The sequence below is a fragment of the Penicillium atrosanguineum genome (genome assembly GCF_028827265.1).
Source record: "Penicillium atrosanguineum strain IBT 20685 chromosome Unknown utg000003l_segment0_segment0, whole genome shotgun sequence".
NCBI lineage: Eukaryota > Fungi > Ascomycota > Eurotiomycetes > Eurotiales > Aspergillaceae > Penicillium > Penicillium atrosanguineum.
In genome coordinates, this window is record NW_026623135.1 from 1,873,280 (window position 1) to 1,889,345 (window position 16,066).

Here is a 16,066-nt window from a genome sequence, read left to right on the forward strand (position 1 = left end):
ACGGTGCCGTAAGTTACCCAGAGTCTCACCTAATCTAGATGAAGGTAGAGAAGTAACGAGATAACCTGGACAGAAAGATGTCCAGAGAGATATATTGAAAGATATATAGAAGTATCTAGGAACACTATTATTAAAGATAGCTAGAAAGCTATATAAGCGCGTTGAGTTGAAAGTGGCGCTTCACATCTATGTTTATCCTGGCCAAGATGAAGGCCGTTGAGAGATATATGATATGGTGTTTCTTCCCATCGTCGTACATCTTCTATCTCAATATATATTGCATGGGCACGAGGCAGCGAGTACCGATAGAACCTTTTCTCAACAAATTCATACTCCTTCGCCTCCATCATGCCTACAGATCAATGAGCCACTTTCCGCAAAGCTTTCACAACCTCCTCAGTCCCGAGCACATCCGCAAACTCGCCATCAAGGCTAGCAACCGAGACCTTATGAACTGTCTCCGAATCTATTCCCCCCTTTCCAAAAGTCGCCGTCGCATCCGACACCAGCACAATCCTCCCCTTATCAACCTTCACATCCTTCTCATGCGTCCCATCAGCATGAATCTTAACTGGTCCCTCCCCAATAAACCGATCCACAACCCCCAAATTCGCCGCCATCCGCGTCGTTGTAGAAACACAATGATCAGTGGTCAACCCCGCAATGATCAATTGCCTGATCCCCTTCTCCCGTAGGTGTGCTTCAAGCTTCGTTCCAATGAATGAAGAGTTAACGCTCTTCCAGAACACAGGCTCGGACCCGTCTGATGCCGGGGTGGCGAAGTCTAAAGGACGGATTCCCTGTGCCGGGTGAAGTGGATGCAGTGGAGATCCCGGTGTCACTGAGGAGTGGAATACATGGATGACTTCTAGTGGTGACTTGGAGGTCGAGCGCGCGGCTCGGAAGGCGGTGATAAGGGCTTTGATATTCACTTCGTAGAGTGGGTTGGAACGCTTTGTGCCCCAATGGGATACTGTTCCTGAGTGACAGAAGGCGGATTGGTTGTCGATCAGGAGGAGAGCCGTGGGAGGGCTCAAGTCGAGATAAGATGACATTTTGAACTTTTTCTTTGAGGCTAGGAATGGGGATGGTCTTGGGGGATTATAAGCCTCCCAATGGTTGCCGCTTTGGATGAGTCACCTGAGTGCTCACTAACTTTTCTCGCGATGGCGTTTTATCAGCCCATTAAAGTCTGAAAGTAATTGTTGGGCTGTCCTGAGTTGGTATGATCGTGGTAAAGAATGTAAACAGTTGGTCTTGCGAGGAGGTGATTTCGTTTGTTCATCAATTGAAGCCATTTCAATGTTGGCAATGCAAGCTAATCCAACTCCACGAATAATTTTATTAAGAACATCAACTCTCTTTATCTTCCAAATTCTTAATCCCATCCTCCAATTCAGGCAACTTGTCCTGCCCAATGCCAAGTCTCTTCCTCCACTTAGTCTCCTTCTTGAGCCTTGCTCTACGCCGCCGTCGTGGCGCATAGTTAATAGGAGATTCACCTCCAATAAATATAAATGTGTCGTACAGAGCACCCCCAGTAAGACAACCACTGATGGTAGCCACCCAGCAGCCCCAAAACCACCATCCTTGATGATCGGTGAAAGTGTGCCCACCATAGCCAGCCATGAGGGCAACGAGGCGAGGGCCGAAGTCTCGCACGGGATTCAAACATCTAGAACAGTCAGTACTTCATAGATCCAAAGTAAGGGAAGAATCTTACCCTCCAGTGTTGAATCCCAAGCAAATGCACAGGACGTAGATAACGAGGCCGATCACAAACGAGTGCATACCGGCACCCGGTGGAGCGTTGCTATCGTCACCCATTGCAAAAATAACACAAAGTAATACCGCGTCGGCGACATATTCAGTGAAAAAAGCAGTTGCGGAGCTGACGTGACTCAGTGGTTCGGTGTAGAGTCCAAGTCCCGATGCACCTGGTGATGCATTCGGTGCTAGGATCAGAATTGAATCTCGATACAAACAGTAGGTCAGACCCGCGGCAGTGATGGCGCCAAGCACCTGGGCAATAATATAGTAGCAGCATCGTCGACCTGGGAAACCGCGAAAAATCCAAAGCGTGATAGAGATTCCTGGGTTCAAGTGCGCGCCAGAAATACCACCGGCGAGGTAGATACCGATCATGAATCCGAGGCCCCAGGACCAGTTCTCTGAAAGACGGTTTCCTGCCGATGTTCCGCCGGTCGATACTGCGAGGGTGCCGCATAGGCCGATGAGGACGGCGACGGTTGTCTATTGTCCTCATTAGTATTGTGTATGGTTATATATCAGGCTATAAATCTTACTGCGAGGAATTCTGCAAAGGGCTCTCTCATCTGGTGTCTGATTTTGACCCACAGATTCAAGAATTCTTCCTGTGGCTGTTCTTCCATCTGGTGGTCTTCCATCCATTGATTTGAGTTCTGGGGTATATTTCCTTGACTGGCTTCTGATTCCATTGGACGAAGGAGGCCATCGGCTTGCGGGGCATAAATAGCATGTTGTTTAGCAAGGCCCTGCTGCGCTGTTGATGAATAGGTCTGTCCCTGCACCTGGGGAGCTCCAGACTGCGGTGGTGACATCCCAGGCGTTGCACTCATCTCTGGAGCGGGAGCAGATTCACCCGGAGGCTCGGGCTGTTGAGCAGCTGTTTGACTCTTTTCATCTCGACGCATGCCGGGTCGTACAACGCGTGGAAGAGGCTTGGCCAGCCCCCAAATTGGCTTCTCATTTTCGCGTCCGTATTTGGGGTTCCGTTGTCGGTATTCCGGCTCAACGTAGACATTGCCTTGTTGTGATTCTTGAGGTTGGACTGGGTCCATGTTATTTCCCGCTAGAGAATGAGTTGGCCATTGGTTGACCTGTTGTTGGCTCCATGTCTTGCTCGCCAATGATGGGGGTTGGTGTCCGTAGTAAACGCTACCAGATTCGGTCGGCTGTCGAGCCACAGAAGGGCGTGAGGAAAGTGGTGGTGGTTGTTCAGTTAAAGGTGTTGAGGGGGGCCCATATTGGGACGTCTGTTGATGTTGCTTTTCTAATGCGAGCTGCTGCTCTGATGGCCCGGGTGTTGGGGGCTGCTCATCGATTTGCTTTTTAGGTGATGCATTCAATGTTTCGGTCGATGCTGACGAATTGGGACTGCTATCTCGTTCTTCAATAGGATGCAATTGAGGTCCAGGGGGTGAGCTGAAAGGCTCTTCACGGGTTTGTTCCCCCATAATTAATCACGCTAATAAGCAGAATGACAAAGGCTAGTACGAGCAAAATGAGCGCTCGAAAAATGGAAAAAGTCTCTCTTTCAGGAGGGGAGACTATATAGGGTCCATTTACAGGAGTGACGCGCTGGAATGTCTTCCCGGTGTTATGAGGCAAATTGCAAGATTCCGTTCAATTGATTATCCAACCAGACCCAGCATTGACGTCTTTGGCTCCAATTTTTACTGCAGGACTATGGGGCGACTTGAAGATCAGAGTGGAGTAGTTCAAGCCACCGTGTAAAATGGTCTCTTATCATAGCTCTAAGCTCTCTAGTGACATCAGCTCGATGTTCAGTGAAAATTTATTCATGTCAATCTGCTATGGAAGACAGCTAGTGGTGTCGATCTTGACGGCATATCGGTCCCCCGGGCCGGCCTCCCACGTTAAATTCTAAAGAAGCAAGGCCAGATCGAAAGTATCTAGCTTCTGATGACTCAAGCGACGGGTTTCAGTTACTGTACCTGTTGGTTCCGGTGCGCTTCCCACCAATCATGGCCTCGGGATATATCTGGCCCCACAACCCGCGAATGAGGATGTTGCGATGGAAGTTCCACTATGCCAAGAATTGATTCTTCGCCGCTTCTCTGCGTTTCCATAAACCATTGGATAGATATTTCGATTTGGTTCTCCTATTGTTTATTTCAACGTTTGTCCTTGTCGATCGCGAAGCTTCTACAGCTTCTAGGCTTTAGCTCACGCCACATTGTATCTAGAATCGGAACCAACTCGATGAACTAACTGTACACATATTTTTGAGAAACTAGGCCCCGAAAGACACCGTCAGATTGGATGCAAGCTATGTAATCACCCCAGCCTATTGCCAAATGGAAGATAAATCAGAAAAACCGAGTTGCACATTCTCGGTACTTCCCCCGGAAGAGAACAACTTCGCATATGTCGCTTTCTCACTAGGAAATATCTGAGCAGTTAGAGTACTCTCCCCCTGCCCCCCAAACACCTCAACACTGGACCAATCTACCAAGATCCTTAAACGAACAACACCGTCCGCACTGGGCTCCAAAGGCGCATGGTAAACACTCGCAAAGGTCTTGTCAAACGAAACATCCCCAGACAGCGTACGATCTAAAAAGACCTTCCGAGCCTGGAAATCGTACCCAACTCGTGTTTGTTGCTTCTTGTCAGCGGTAGCCTGAACAATAACTCCAAATTCAGATACCCCAGAAGCTTGTTGGCGATCATCAAAGCTCAATTCAATATCCAATGTCTTCCCTCGCGAACCGAGATCCTCTGTCCCTTCAGCAACAGATTTCCAAGTCCGAGAATACTTCTTCTGAGTTTCAATAGATGCCCAATTCTCCTTTGGCTGCTGAACAAGAGTGACCTTTTCCCCAATTGTCCTTAACGAAAGATGCCGCGGAGTAGCCATCGCGCTGCGCCAAGGGTAAGTCGGAATAATACCTCCATATTGCCAATTATTCATCCACCCAATAGAGACATGCTCGGCATCCGGAAGCCCATTATAACTAGCAGCGGCATAGAAATCCGGACCCCAGTCCATCCAATTCGCAGTGCTGTTACCAGGATACACATCGTCGTCATCCGGGATGAAAGTCGTGCCATTGAATCCTCCAATGAAATACTGCGTTCCCGAACCGACAGTCTCAGGCGGTCCTCCAGGATTGAGACCAACAACCATGATCCATTTTGTATCCGTTTGGTTGCCGTCAAGCGGCAGTGGGAAAAGATTGGGACATTCCCATACTCCGCCGACGGCATTGAAAGGGCCGAATTCGCTTACGACGGACCATTCTTTCAGATTGTCGGATGTCCAGATGATAAGTTTGTGGATTTCTGAAAGAGCGGTGACGAGGACCCATTTGTGGGTTTGTTCATGCCAGAAGACGAATGGATCTCGGAAATTCTGATACTGGTCCTCGTATGGCGTTGGGGGGTAGTGGATGACTGGGTTGGCGGAGTCATATGTTTGCCATGTCAGACCATCGTCTAGGCTATATGCTATTGACTGTGATTGTTGATTGGCTTTTACTGTTTTCCCACTTGGCAAAGTTTGCGTGACGGGGTACTAAGGAGGAAGCGTCAGATCGAAATGGGCAAGGTAAGAGATATTCCTTTCGGACTCACATTTGAAGTGTACAGGGCGACCAAAGGGATCTTTCCGTCGGTACCAAGGCCGCTGGTGTTCTTTACATCGGCGACAGCACTTCCAGTGAAGAACATCTCGGTAATATTGTCGGGGAAACCTCGGGCGAGAAGCGCGATGGGCTGCTCCTCCCAATGGCTGAGATCTTTACTTGTGGCGTGGCCCCACGACATATTTCCCCACACGATTCCCCCTGGATTATACTGGAAGAAAAGATGGTAGAGTTCATTATGGTATAGTAGTCCAGTAGGATCGTTCATCCAGTTTTGGGCAGGCGAGAAATGGTATTGAGGACGGTAGGGCTCTATGTAGGTAGCCCAGGTGGGGCTCGCGAAGAGGCCTAAGAGCAGGACTTCTAGAGAGTTGACCATTTTGTGTCTTGCTCATAGAGCAGAGAGTAGAAAAAGAATTATGAATAGGACGTGATTTAGTTTCTTTGTTCACTATTGCGCTAGTATTTATATCCCCAGTTCCTTCATTCCCCACGGGGAATGTCTCCACCAACAAGCCGATAATCACCCGCACCGATGTTTCTTCGGAGAATTATGAACTTAACTCCACCGTGAAGATGTAGAAGACGAAAACATTCGACGGTCGGCATTGAACTCGCATAACTTCGGGGTTAAACTCGGAATTGCGGAGACTGTCTAACTTCTTATTGCTTCAATCCGAGTTTCTCCTGCTTCCCTTTCTTGTTCCCCGCACCGGTGGTCTTTGATTTCTCCGTGCTAGCATCAGTGCCCTGAACGTTTGACGTAACGGTCTGACCGTAGTTACTCGGTGCGGCGTGGTTGCAAGGAATGCCTTGGCCATTCACGATGTTCGTGCACTGGTAGACCTCGTCTTGCAGGTTTGTGTTCCACATTGGCAAGCCCAAAGTCCTGTTGACGGATTGAATCTCGATATTATCGAACTTGAGACCTGGGCAGGGGTGCACGTCCGAGCAGTAAATAGAAGATGCGATATTGTACCGCGAGGTTCCCTTGATGTTGGACCATGTAATATCCTCGATAGCCATCTTGGAGGTGTTGCAGGTGCTTGTGCTCTCACTGTAGATGCATTGCGAGATCTGAATCGGCAAAGCAACATTATTGATCTCAAAGTCACGGAAAACAATGTTCTTGACCACGCCACTACCCCCACCTCCGCTGTCGCCGTTCGAGCTACCGTCATCGTTCTCTCCCTGCCAAGTCTTGATCAAAGCGGCTTCCTGGCAGTCGTGGCACTTGATGTTCTCGAATGTGACATTCGTTACATAGTCGGGTGTGGCAGGGTATTGTCCGACCGATCCGATGGCCATACCGTAGTTTCCATAGCATGTGACGTTCCTCACCATGAGGTTGGTGGTGTTCCCTTTGACGGCAATGCAATCGTCTTGGTTAACGACGACTGCATTCTCAACAAGCAGTGTATCACTGTTCCACGAATCGTATCCATCGGTGTTGACCGTACCCCACTGGTCATTACTTGTCGCGTTGACATAGAGGTTCGTGATGGAGACATTCTTGCTGTAAGAAACAAATGTCGCCCAGAACTGCGGCTGGGTAATGTTCAATCCATCCACAACAAGATTGGTGGAGTTGTAGAAGGTGATACTGATAGGGCGACCGGGCTGATTGCTCCGGTTCTGGTTTTGCGTATACCAGGCCTGGCCGTTGCCATTGTACCAACCACCTTCTTCACTGCGGAAAGTAACATTTTCGCCACCAAACAGCCACGCAGTTGACTGGTCCTGGAAGACAACGGAGTAGGAGTGAGACAGCCAGTAAGAAATGTCGGTCGACCAGCGCAGTTCGCCTCGAAGGATGACGTCGCAGTTCACCAAGTTTGTTGTGTTCATAACAGTGTTGATGTTGAATGTGTGGTTCGCGGCAAAAATGACTTGACCATTGTGGCCGCAGAGATCAAAGGCCTTGTGGATAGAAGGGGCATCATCAATTGCTTGGCCGTCATTGTTGAGTGACTCGGGGTACAATGTACAAGTACTGCCGTCTTGTTGGACATAAGCAGCCGTGAAAGTCGCCAACGCCAACGAAAGTAACCACCGCATGGTGAGATGATTCACCCCTGGGTCTCGTCTGTCAATTGAACGAGATTGGAATTTTTCAAGGGGCCAAGAGCGAGGAGACCTATATATGCAGGTGGCTTCTCTTTCTGGAATTCCCCGACAGCATCTACCCCTTAGATTGCATCTCCAACCAGCACAATGCCGGGTTACATCTTTCCCCGCATCGATTTTCCCTGCCCGACTGGAATCAGGTGATTTACATCCAATCATCACAATTTTTAACGCTGCTGAATCTTGGCCCGCGCCACGAGGTCAGAGCGCCAAGTCAGGGGAGAATTAAAAGCTGCGAGGGGTCTGCCGATGATCTGCACCCTTGTCTTGTGGCGCACATCCCGGGATATCAAGGCATCATCTGATATCCCTTGAGCCACGAGCCCAGTCAATTCAATCGTGTCACCCGACAACAAGCATAGTGACCCTAGAGACCCTGAACAATTGAATGGGGTAATCAAAAACTGATGGTTGAAGGGTAGTCGGTGTCCACTATCCCGAGATCGGCTATCGCTATATCCAGGTTCCACGCGATGGAACATTACATGTAACGGCGGATCACCCCGCTAGGACATGAGTCAAAGCTCACACGAGCTCTGTCGCGTGGATAAATTGCCATGTTCAGTAAGATCGACGGAGCAATGGATGAGATCATGGTGTTTATTCATGTTTACATGTTTATCTATCAAAGGCTGTTTCGACATGTCTATGGGGGTAGATAGCCTTCATGGTCCTCAGTTTTGCTTTTTCATTTCGGAGTGTGAGAACCGACGAGTCCGGCCACGCAGCATCTCCACTCGCTCTTCCATGGTCATGTTCACCTGGTCGCCCATAGGGATGAGACACTTCGCCAGATGAAGGTAGTTCTTGCGCAGCAAGTTCACGGTGATGAAAATATAGTCGACGTTTCGGAAGACCAAGGCTCTCTCCTCGGCGTAACGATCCCGACCCACAAGGAATGCCACGGGGTGGTCTCTCCAGTGACGGCGCGGGTTTAAGTGGTGCGATGTGTGGTATCCATCATTGAAGGAGTAGCGGTTGCTCTGTATAGTTTGTGATTAGCCGCTGCGCCAAGTGAGGCGGTATCACACAACTTACAGGAACATCAACAAGGGTAATGCTGGAACGGTAATCCGAATCGGGATCGATCGGATCCACGAAAGCATGCTGGCCCCAGTTTCCAACCATCAAGCCAAATCGCATGACTGTGAGAGGAAGAATGAGCACGAACGTTGTCGCGCGGGCATTGACGTAGTTGTAGAGGATGTAAATGGCCAGATAGTTGCCAAGCTCCCAGAAAGCTACCCGGCAGGCATACTTAAATTGGCCTTTTCGGAAGAAGTAGAGGGGAAGCTCCAGCCAGACGAAGAAGATGAAGCGACCCACGTAACAGGCAAAGTCGCGCACACTATCACGGTCGTAGAACATGGTCGTACTCAGGTCTTGTTCACCGTTGCCCTCGACATGGTGATGCTTGATATGGTGGTAAAAGTAGGAGTTCCATGTGTGTCCGTGCATGGGATCCAGCAGGTATGGGAAAAGCGTGTCGAAGACCCAGTACTTGGAGGCTAAAACTCCATTTCCATGAATGTGCTGGTGCTTCATCAAGGTGAAGCCACCGCAATAGTAACCCATCATGGCCCAGTGAAGGATACCGTGTAGGTATGAGAAGTGATAGTAAAGATAGAAGCCACTAGGAACAATGGTAGTGAAATAGAGAATGAGATGGGTCAACATGACCACATCTGTCGGCACGCGTACCACGGTCTTTGCCCAGTTAATGTAAGGATCCAGTACATATTGCTGGATGGCCGGGGACAGCTTGTTTCGCAGCTCTGGGGTCTCCCAGAGCTGGGAGACAGTGGGATCAAAGTCAGGACTCGACGCATCATTCATGTCGTGCAGCTTCTTGATAGTCTCTTTACTGCCCATCTTTTCCTGTAATGGGCTTGTGGTTTCATCTAGCACCCTATCAGTGACTTGTCAATGGAGTGACATGATCAGGGGACAGTCCTCACCGTTGGCACCGATTTCATCAAGGAGGACCTCGACTACCATCTTATCTTGGAGCGTGAGCTCGGGATCCTTGTATGTGGTGGGATCCATGGTGGGTAGCTAGATGTGGTCTTAGCACGGGTCAACAAGGCGGCAACCAAGGAGCTCACGTTGACGGAAGATCTGGGGACACGTTTTATCACCCAGGCTACCGGTATTCAAGGAAATTTATAGGTCTGAATAAACCGGAACGATCGGGACTACTGAGCCGGACTAGCCCAAGTATACATCGAATCTGGACAACGCGTGGTCAGGGGTGGAAAGAGTTTTCCTGGATTCACATGTGGGTCCAGGGAATCCGTGACACTGACGCGACTCCGAGCCTCAACTGCCCATCATATGATCGATGAATAATTGCTTAAATGGTGTACAATTAATTAGAAGAGCGTTTAAAGCTTATGTATTAATCATTTGTGTGTCCCATAATGAAAACCTTTGTTGCCCTCTAGGAAAAACGCGACTCCACGGTCGGAATGGGAACTATGGCTCGACGCGGATAGAGCGCTTTTCCCCTGAACAGCCCGTGGCTCTTGCAATAAACCCTGGCAGCTCCCTAACCTATGGCATTAAATGCAGTTTGAAACCCGACTGGGTTGTCGTCGTTTTGATCGGCACTTAGTCTATTTTTAACGGTCATTAGCCGTCATTGGAAGATCATTGGCCCACTGTTCTTACCCCTTGGTTTAGTCCCGCTTTAAATTTATCGCCAGGCATCTGCCTTGACGGTGTCCAGCAAGAAATGTCAATTCACGAATATGGCCACTGTCACTTAGTCTTTTACTTCTCGATCGGACAATTTCAAATTTCAACGGCAAACTCTATGTGTTTCTCATGTTAGACCATCGCTTGCGGGCTTAGTTGGCTACAAGAGACCTGGGTGGATTGGAGATTTAGTCATCCATGATATCGATGCACATATTCTGAATCTAGATGACCATACCTTTCTATCTCCACATACCCACTTTCTTCAGCCACGACCTTGGTGGCTTCATTGGCAAGCCAACTCCTGAGCTTTACATTCGATGAGCCCAGCTGGCAGCGTTCAGCAGTCTCGTCCGCTCCCATGGGGCCGGTGACGAGAACGGTCGAGAGCCATGGCTCTTTGGACAAGAGGCAATGAATATTGTCGGATCGTTCATGCGTCAGCGCTATCGCTTGTTTCCATACATCTTCGAATCGGCACAACTCAGTTCAAAGGCGAGGTTACCCATGGTTCGTAGCTTGGTGCTGAAGTATCCGTCCGATCGCAATGTCTGGGGTCTCGAAGGCCAGTTTATGTTCGGCTCGGATATCCTGGTAGCTCTGGCCTTGCAGCCGATGGAAGAAGCAGATGTACATGCCATCTACTTGCCGGAGGGGGTATAGTATGGATTCCGAGACAAGAGGAAGTACATCAGCCATAGACAATGGTTTGAATTTATTATGGCTCCGTTGAACCAGAACAACGCCTTTATCAAGGAAGGTACCGTTGTATATTGGACCGCTCCAAGGAAGCGGACGTATAATCGCGTGGGAACTATTGAGACGGTAGAGCTATATGGCCGACGTAATGGCCCTTGGATATGTGGTGATAGACAAGGGGCTAAGGTGAACGTGATGCAGAAAGAAGGCAAATGGACAGTACTTGATCGGGAGAATGTCAATGTAGAGACATTGGTGTAGAAACAATATCAGTGACAATATGTCCAATGGTAAGTGCAGGAATCAAGATAGAGGTTGGTCAATTGTACACGGATACCTTAAAATTAGGGGTTCTCTTTCGCGATAGAAAATTGGATACGAAACCAGAATTAAAAGATGGTCTGTTACTCCCGGATTTAAGCGACTTCAAATTTAGACATGGGTGAGCATAGCCGAGATACAAAGTGTTAACTAGTAAAGTTGTTCCACCCCCGCACTTTCTGGGGTCGATCCGTCCAAGCCAAACGATCATCCTCTGATTTTCGCCATATCCAATTTCAGTGTGCTAACATTACAAGAACATGTCTTAACTGCCTGTCAGGCTCAAGTAGTCTTTTCAACGTGAGGTAGAGGTGAAGAGTCTTGATTTTAGCCTTGAAGAAGAACTGAATGGGAAGGAAGGGAACAAAGGCCCGAGCCACCATGCCTCAATCACCCCCAAACCAAGCCCAAAAAGATGTAACGCGGAAAAGCGCAGCCCATATTCAGCCTAGACGAAGTGCCCGTGGGGGTCTGCAGCCCCAGCAATCGTTGCGAAGGTGAGCTCCTGAATTTGGTTGCATCGATCTTTCTAATCTCGGGCTAGGTATGTGGACGACCTGTCTGCACAGGTGGCCGAGTATCGCGGTGCCCTGGAAAGGCTTTTTCCGGGTTCAAATCTGGAAAACCTCAAGCATATGCCACGTGAACAGCTGCTTGACCTGATGTATCGTGAGTTCTTCAAAAACGTGGAGCCAGCTCCAGCCGGGCATACATTCGCCTTGAACTCGTCACTGACAAAACTAAAGCTACATCCAGAGAAAGCACAGAAATCACACCGCTTGAGGAATGCGATTCTGAAGTCTCGGATGATGTCAATGCCCTCTCATTGAACTCGAGGAAGCCTAGGTCATACCTCGGGATATCATCAGTCCATGCGATCTTCAAATTGATATTCATTCTCAGTCCTGAAAGTGTCCCTGACCATAAAGGGCCCACCCATAAAGATACTGGCCACGATGATGCATTTCTGCAACCGCAGAAACCCGGTGCCTCATCACAGGTGTTACCATTAAGACCCCTACAGCCGCAATTCCGGGCCCCGTCAACCAAATCAAGAAGTGATCGTGCCTTGACACCGGAAAGTGATTGTATCGCTGCTTATTTTACCTATTTTCATCTTCTTGTTCCAATAGTCGACGAAACTAGCTTTCGGGCAACTTATGCGTCAGGCCATCGTAAAGACAGGGAATGGCTTAGTCTGTTGAACATCATCTGTGCCCTTGGCAGTATTGCGGCTACAAATACCCAAGACAAGTCTCACTGTGTCTACTATTCACGATGCAAAAATCATTTGGGCCTGGAGTGTCTTGGTTCCCCTCACTTGGAGACAATACAGACTCTCGGCCTGATGAGTGGACTTTACTTGCACTATATCAGCCAGCCGAACCTTGCATATTCCCTGATGGGTGCCGTCCAGCGCATGGCATTAGCACAGGGCTTCTACGAAAATACAGATTCTCGAACACAGACCGCCGACTTCAGTAACAGCCTGCAGATCAGACGACGAGCCTGGTGGTCGCTGTTCTGTATGGATACCTGGGCCTGTGGTCCACTCGATCGGCCAGATATCGATCGACACGGACCGACAAATTCTAGTGTTGATCTGTTGTTACGGGGAGATGAGGTATCACTGCCAAACTGATCTTGAATACTGTATGCAAAGTTATATCTTAGCTAACCCGACTAAAGAGAAACGTGCTAGAAATCCTGCCTCTTTCGGAAAATGTTCGGTTTTGTCGGATTGCCACACGAATTCAAGAAGCTGTCGCCGCGACCTCGATCATCTCTCATGCCGAGCGCAGGAGACTGAACCAAGAGCTTGAAGACTGGTTTGATAACCTACCATCGATTTTGAAAAATCATCAGCCATGCTCAGAATCAATTTTTGTTACCCGCACAGTGATGCGTTGGCGATACTTTAATCAGTGTCTCCTCCTCCACCGTCCCAGCCTGCTAGACTATGCTATCCGCCGCATTCCTTGTTTTGCCCTACCGGAGTCTGAACTCTCCTCAATCCGGAAATGCCGACGCTATGCAAAAGAAACGATTGAGGATATTGTGGCCACTCCGTTAATCAACCAGTCCACGGGCTGGAATGGTGTATGGCTACTCTTACAGGCTGTGTGTGTTCCGCTGCTGGGATGCTTTCTTGCCGATGCTACGACAGATGATCCGCATGCCTCGCTAGAATCTTGTCATTCGCAAGTCAAAATTGCTATTGAGTTTCTAGTACGCATGAAAACTTGGAGCCCGACGGCAACGCGCACTCTGCTTGTTATTTCGCGTATTCTCTCCGCAAGCGAAAAGGCAAGAGCAAAACTGAGTTCTCGCCCTCCAATACTGAGTGATGCCGAAACTGCTGAAAACAATATTACCCCTTTGGCATCATCGCTTCAGGATTCTGTTTGCAACAACCGCGTCTTGCCCGGGGCGAACAGTTTTCTTTTGGGTCAAACCGGATATCATCAGCAGCCTCACCAGCTGATGAAATTTTCGTATCTGAGCGACATTCAAGCCCCAAACGATCTTCCGTTTACGGATATTCTTGCCGGTGAATATTCGAATGAGCCAATGATCCAGAACTTTTGGGACTACCTCCACTTGACAGATGATACCATTATGCAAGATCTCCCTTTCTCTGAATACCAGGGCGCTGGGCTGGTTGATCCACAAGAAATGGACTCCGTGTCACTTTGGGATCAGGCCGGAGTTGATGATTTACAAAGGGGATGGGATGACGTGGACTTCGAACTTCTTTTGAGTCTTGCAGACAACAACGAAAACGAAGTCCTCGTAGGAGCTAATAGCCTGGGATACGGATTTGATGGATAAGCGGGAAAACTCGGTGAATTTCTATCTTCAGCAAAGCAATGTCAAAAATAACGGCCTGTCTTTCTTGATAATGTTCGCCATCTACTCTCCAACTGGCCCTTTGCCTCCTCTAGCTCTTCTCTCTGTTTATCCAAATCCACCCTTAGGTGCTCTATCTGCCTTTGTTCTTCCTGCCACGGCACTTGGGCTTATCGAGAGATGCAAACGTCTCTCGCCGATTTGTGTTCACTGAAAGAACTAGGCATTGAACATGGCCACCTTAGAGTAAGAGAGCTTAAGCTTGGTCTCCCTAGCGGCTCTATTCCGTTCATACCCATTTCTCACTAGCTTAGCCTGGATAAGTGTAAGTCTGCTTAGACCCGTGACCATCACATCTCAGAGATCGCGGTCCGCCGATCCTGTGAGCCTTTTGGCTGTCATAGTTGACAATAATAGATAGAAGCCACGGTCGATCTCTTGGAACAAAAACTTTCTTTTAAACAGGATCAGCATATGGTCGGCATTTATGACCCGAGTCATTTCGTAATATATCGGTCAGAGAAAAGCTTTAGCTCCAAAGTTGAGCCCACGAGCCAGTGACGTCCCGAATGCACAAGTCTGACCATAATTTCCGCAAATTTTCGACGAAATTTCCGCGCTCCGTGCATCTGCTCTCTCCTACGTCAAGTGTTTTGCCTGCATTGCACCTATATCACCGTTGGTTTCAGTTCTTGTCTCAGAAATGACCTGTCAGCAATCCATTTCCCCTCGTCAACAACGAAGTCATTCACAACTCATAATCGTAAGAAGTAACGATGTCAGCATAGAACCGACGACGTAGACATGTCTCACAACCCCTCAGAGACCTCGGAGTTTTCCACAGCTCGAGCACCGATCTTGCCCGATGCGGGGGGATCTGCATCAATAAACAAACCTGACTGGCGGGATCGCTGGTCCAACAGAGCCGAAGACTTCACTAATCCTGCCCCGGAGTGGGATACTCGTTGCTTATGTTGCTTATGTCTTAGAAAAAGCCTCGGGCTTTGGATCACAGCGGCATTTCCTTTTTCCTTATTCTTGCTTCATTGGATCACAGCCTCATTTTCAGGACTTGGTTAATGGTGCCCAGGTGGCTCAGCATGCGATCCCACCCATTACACCATCGGAATTATTATGGAAACCCGATGGACCTGATCGGCAAGAGTATATAAATTGGTGCCTGTTCCCGTGTCCTCTACTTGCATTCCTACCTTTCACAAGTCCACATTCGCTTGAGTATTCGATACCAATACAAACCACCACGATGAAATTCCTCTCTGCAATCGGTCTTCTGGCTGCTACTGCCGTGGCCAACCCCCTCGCCAGATCTGCCGGCAAGGAATTCCACCTAAAGACTACCGGCTCCAAACTCGCCGATCACAACGACCTGTTCCTCACCACCTACCACACCGGCGCCGGCCTGAACGATGCGGTTCTCGAGAGCAAAGCCGACGCCGCAACCGCCTTCTACCTGAACGGCACCACTGCCCTCGCTGACCTAGGCACCTCATATCCCTGGGGCTTCGATATTGGCGGAGACGCCAATTATGCCGGTAAGTTTTGTTAATATCCCGGATCTAAAAAAACAACCACAACTAACACCCAAAAGACTGGGAGGCTGTGGAGATCAACGCCGGCGGCGGCGTCGACGGCTTCTCCATCACGGATGACACGTTCATCTGGTCTGAGGCCGAAGGCTTTGGTGGATGGCTCGGTAAGTAAAACACGATTGACGTCATTTCCCCTGAGTTCTTGGCTAACTTATCCACCCCACAGTCTGCCAGTGGTTCCACGGTTCTCCTCAGCTGTTCTGGCTGGACAAGTACTACACGCCCACTATCCCTTGCAGCTGCAGCAAGGTCGAGCTGGAGCCCATCTACCTGAAGTAGATGCCCAATGGGCGGATGACCGCCTTGGAGGCGGTATGAAGGCTTTGTGTACTCCATAAAGAATGTAATATGAGCTAGTGAACATGCGCTGGGCTCATTCGTATGAATAAA

At 49.0% G+C, this 16,066-nt stretch overlaps 7 protein-coding genes across 7 annotated transcripts; 2 read left to right on the forward strand and 5 right to left on the reverse strand.

The window, feature by feature from the left end:
• Positions 1–359: 359 nt before the first annotated feature.
• Positions 360–1,055, reverse strand: N7443_004125 (uncharacterized protein; the record flags this gene model as incomplete). Its single annotated transcript, XM_056884181.1, has 1 exon — positions 360–1,055. The coding sequence occupies one exon, from the start codon at positions 1,053–1,055 to the stop codon at positions 360–362; it is 696 nt and encodes a 231-aa protein (XP_056742459.1).
• Positions 1,056–1,353: 298 nt separating this feature from the next.
• Positions 1,354–3,218, reverse strand: N7443_004126 (MIP/aquaporin family protein; the record flags this gene model as incomplete). Its single annotated transcript, XM_056884182.1, has 3 exons — positions 1,354–1,675; positions 1,724–2,253; positions 2,307–3,218. 3 exons carry the CDS (start codon positions 3,216–3,218, stop codon positions 1,354–1,356), a joined length of 1,764 nt encoding a protein of 587 aa, XP_056742460.1.
• Positions 3,219–4,072: 854 nt separating this feature from the next.
• Positions 4,073–5,751, reverse strand: N7443_004127 (glycoside hydrolase family 32 protein; the record flags this gene model as incomplete). The annotated part of the gene is made up of 2 exons (XM_056884183.1): positions 4,073–5,302; positions 5,362–5,751. 2 exons carry the CDS (start codon positions 5,749–5,751, stop codon positions 4,073–4,075), a joined length of 1,620 nt encoding a protein of 539 aa, XP_056742461.1.
• A 284-nt stretch (positions 5,752–6,035) lies between these two features.
• Positions 6,036–7,430, reverse strand: N7443_004128 (uncharacterized protein; the record flags this gene model as incomplete). Its single annotated transcript, XM_056884184.1, has 1 exon — positions 6,036–7,430. One exon carries the CDS (start codon positions 7,428–7,430, stop codon positions 6,036–6,038), a length of 1,395 nt encoding a protein of 464 aa, XP_056742462.1.
• Positions 7,431–8,173: 743 nt separating this feature from the next.
• Positions 8,174–9,545, reverse strand: N7443_004129 (fatty acid desaturase; the record flags this gene model as incomplete). The annotated part of the gene is made up of 3 exons (XM_056884185.1): positions 8,174–8,482; positions 8,538–9,400; positions 9,458–9,545. The coding sequence occupies 3 exons, from the start codon at positions 9,543–9,545 to the stop codon at positions 8,174–8,176; spliced, it is 1,260 nt and encodes a 419-aa protein (XP_056742463.1).
• Positions 9,546–11,597: 2,052 nt separating this feature from the next.
• N7443_004130 (fungal specific transcription factor domain-containing protein) lies at positions 11,598–14,048 on the forward strand (the record flags this gene model as incomplete). The annotated part of the gene is made up of 4 exons (XM_056884186.1): positions 11,598–11,713; positions 11,761–11,885; positions 11,963–12,840; positions 12,906–14,048. 4 exons carry the CDS (start codon positions 11,598–11,600, stop codon positions 14,046–14,048), a joined length of 2,262 nt encoding a protein of 753 aa, XP_056742464.1.
• A 1,282-nt stretch (positions 14,049–15,330) lies between these two features.
• Positions 15,331–15,955, forward strand: N7443_004131 (uncharacterized protein; the record flags this gene model as incomplete). Its single annotated transcript, XM_056884187.1, has 3 exons — positions 15,331–15,619; positions 15,676–15,780; positions 15,843–15,955. The coding sequence occupies 3 exons, from the start codon at positions 15,331–15,333 to the stop codon at positions 15,953–15,955; spliced, it is 507 nt and encodes a 168-aa protein (XP_056742465.1).
• Between the last annotated feature and the right edge of the window lie 111 nt (positions 15,956–16,066).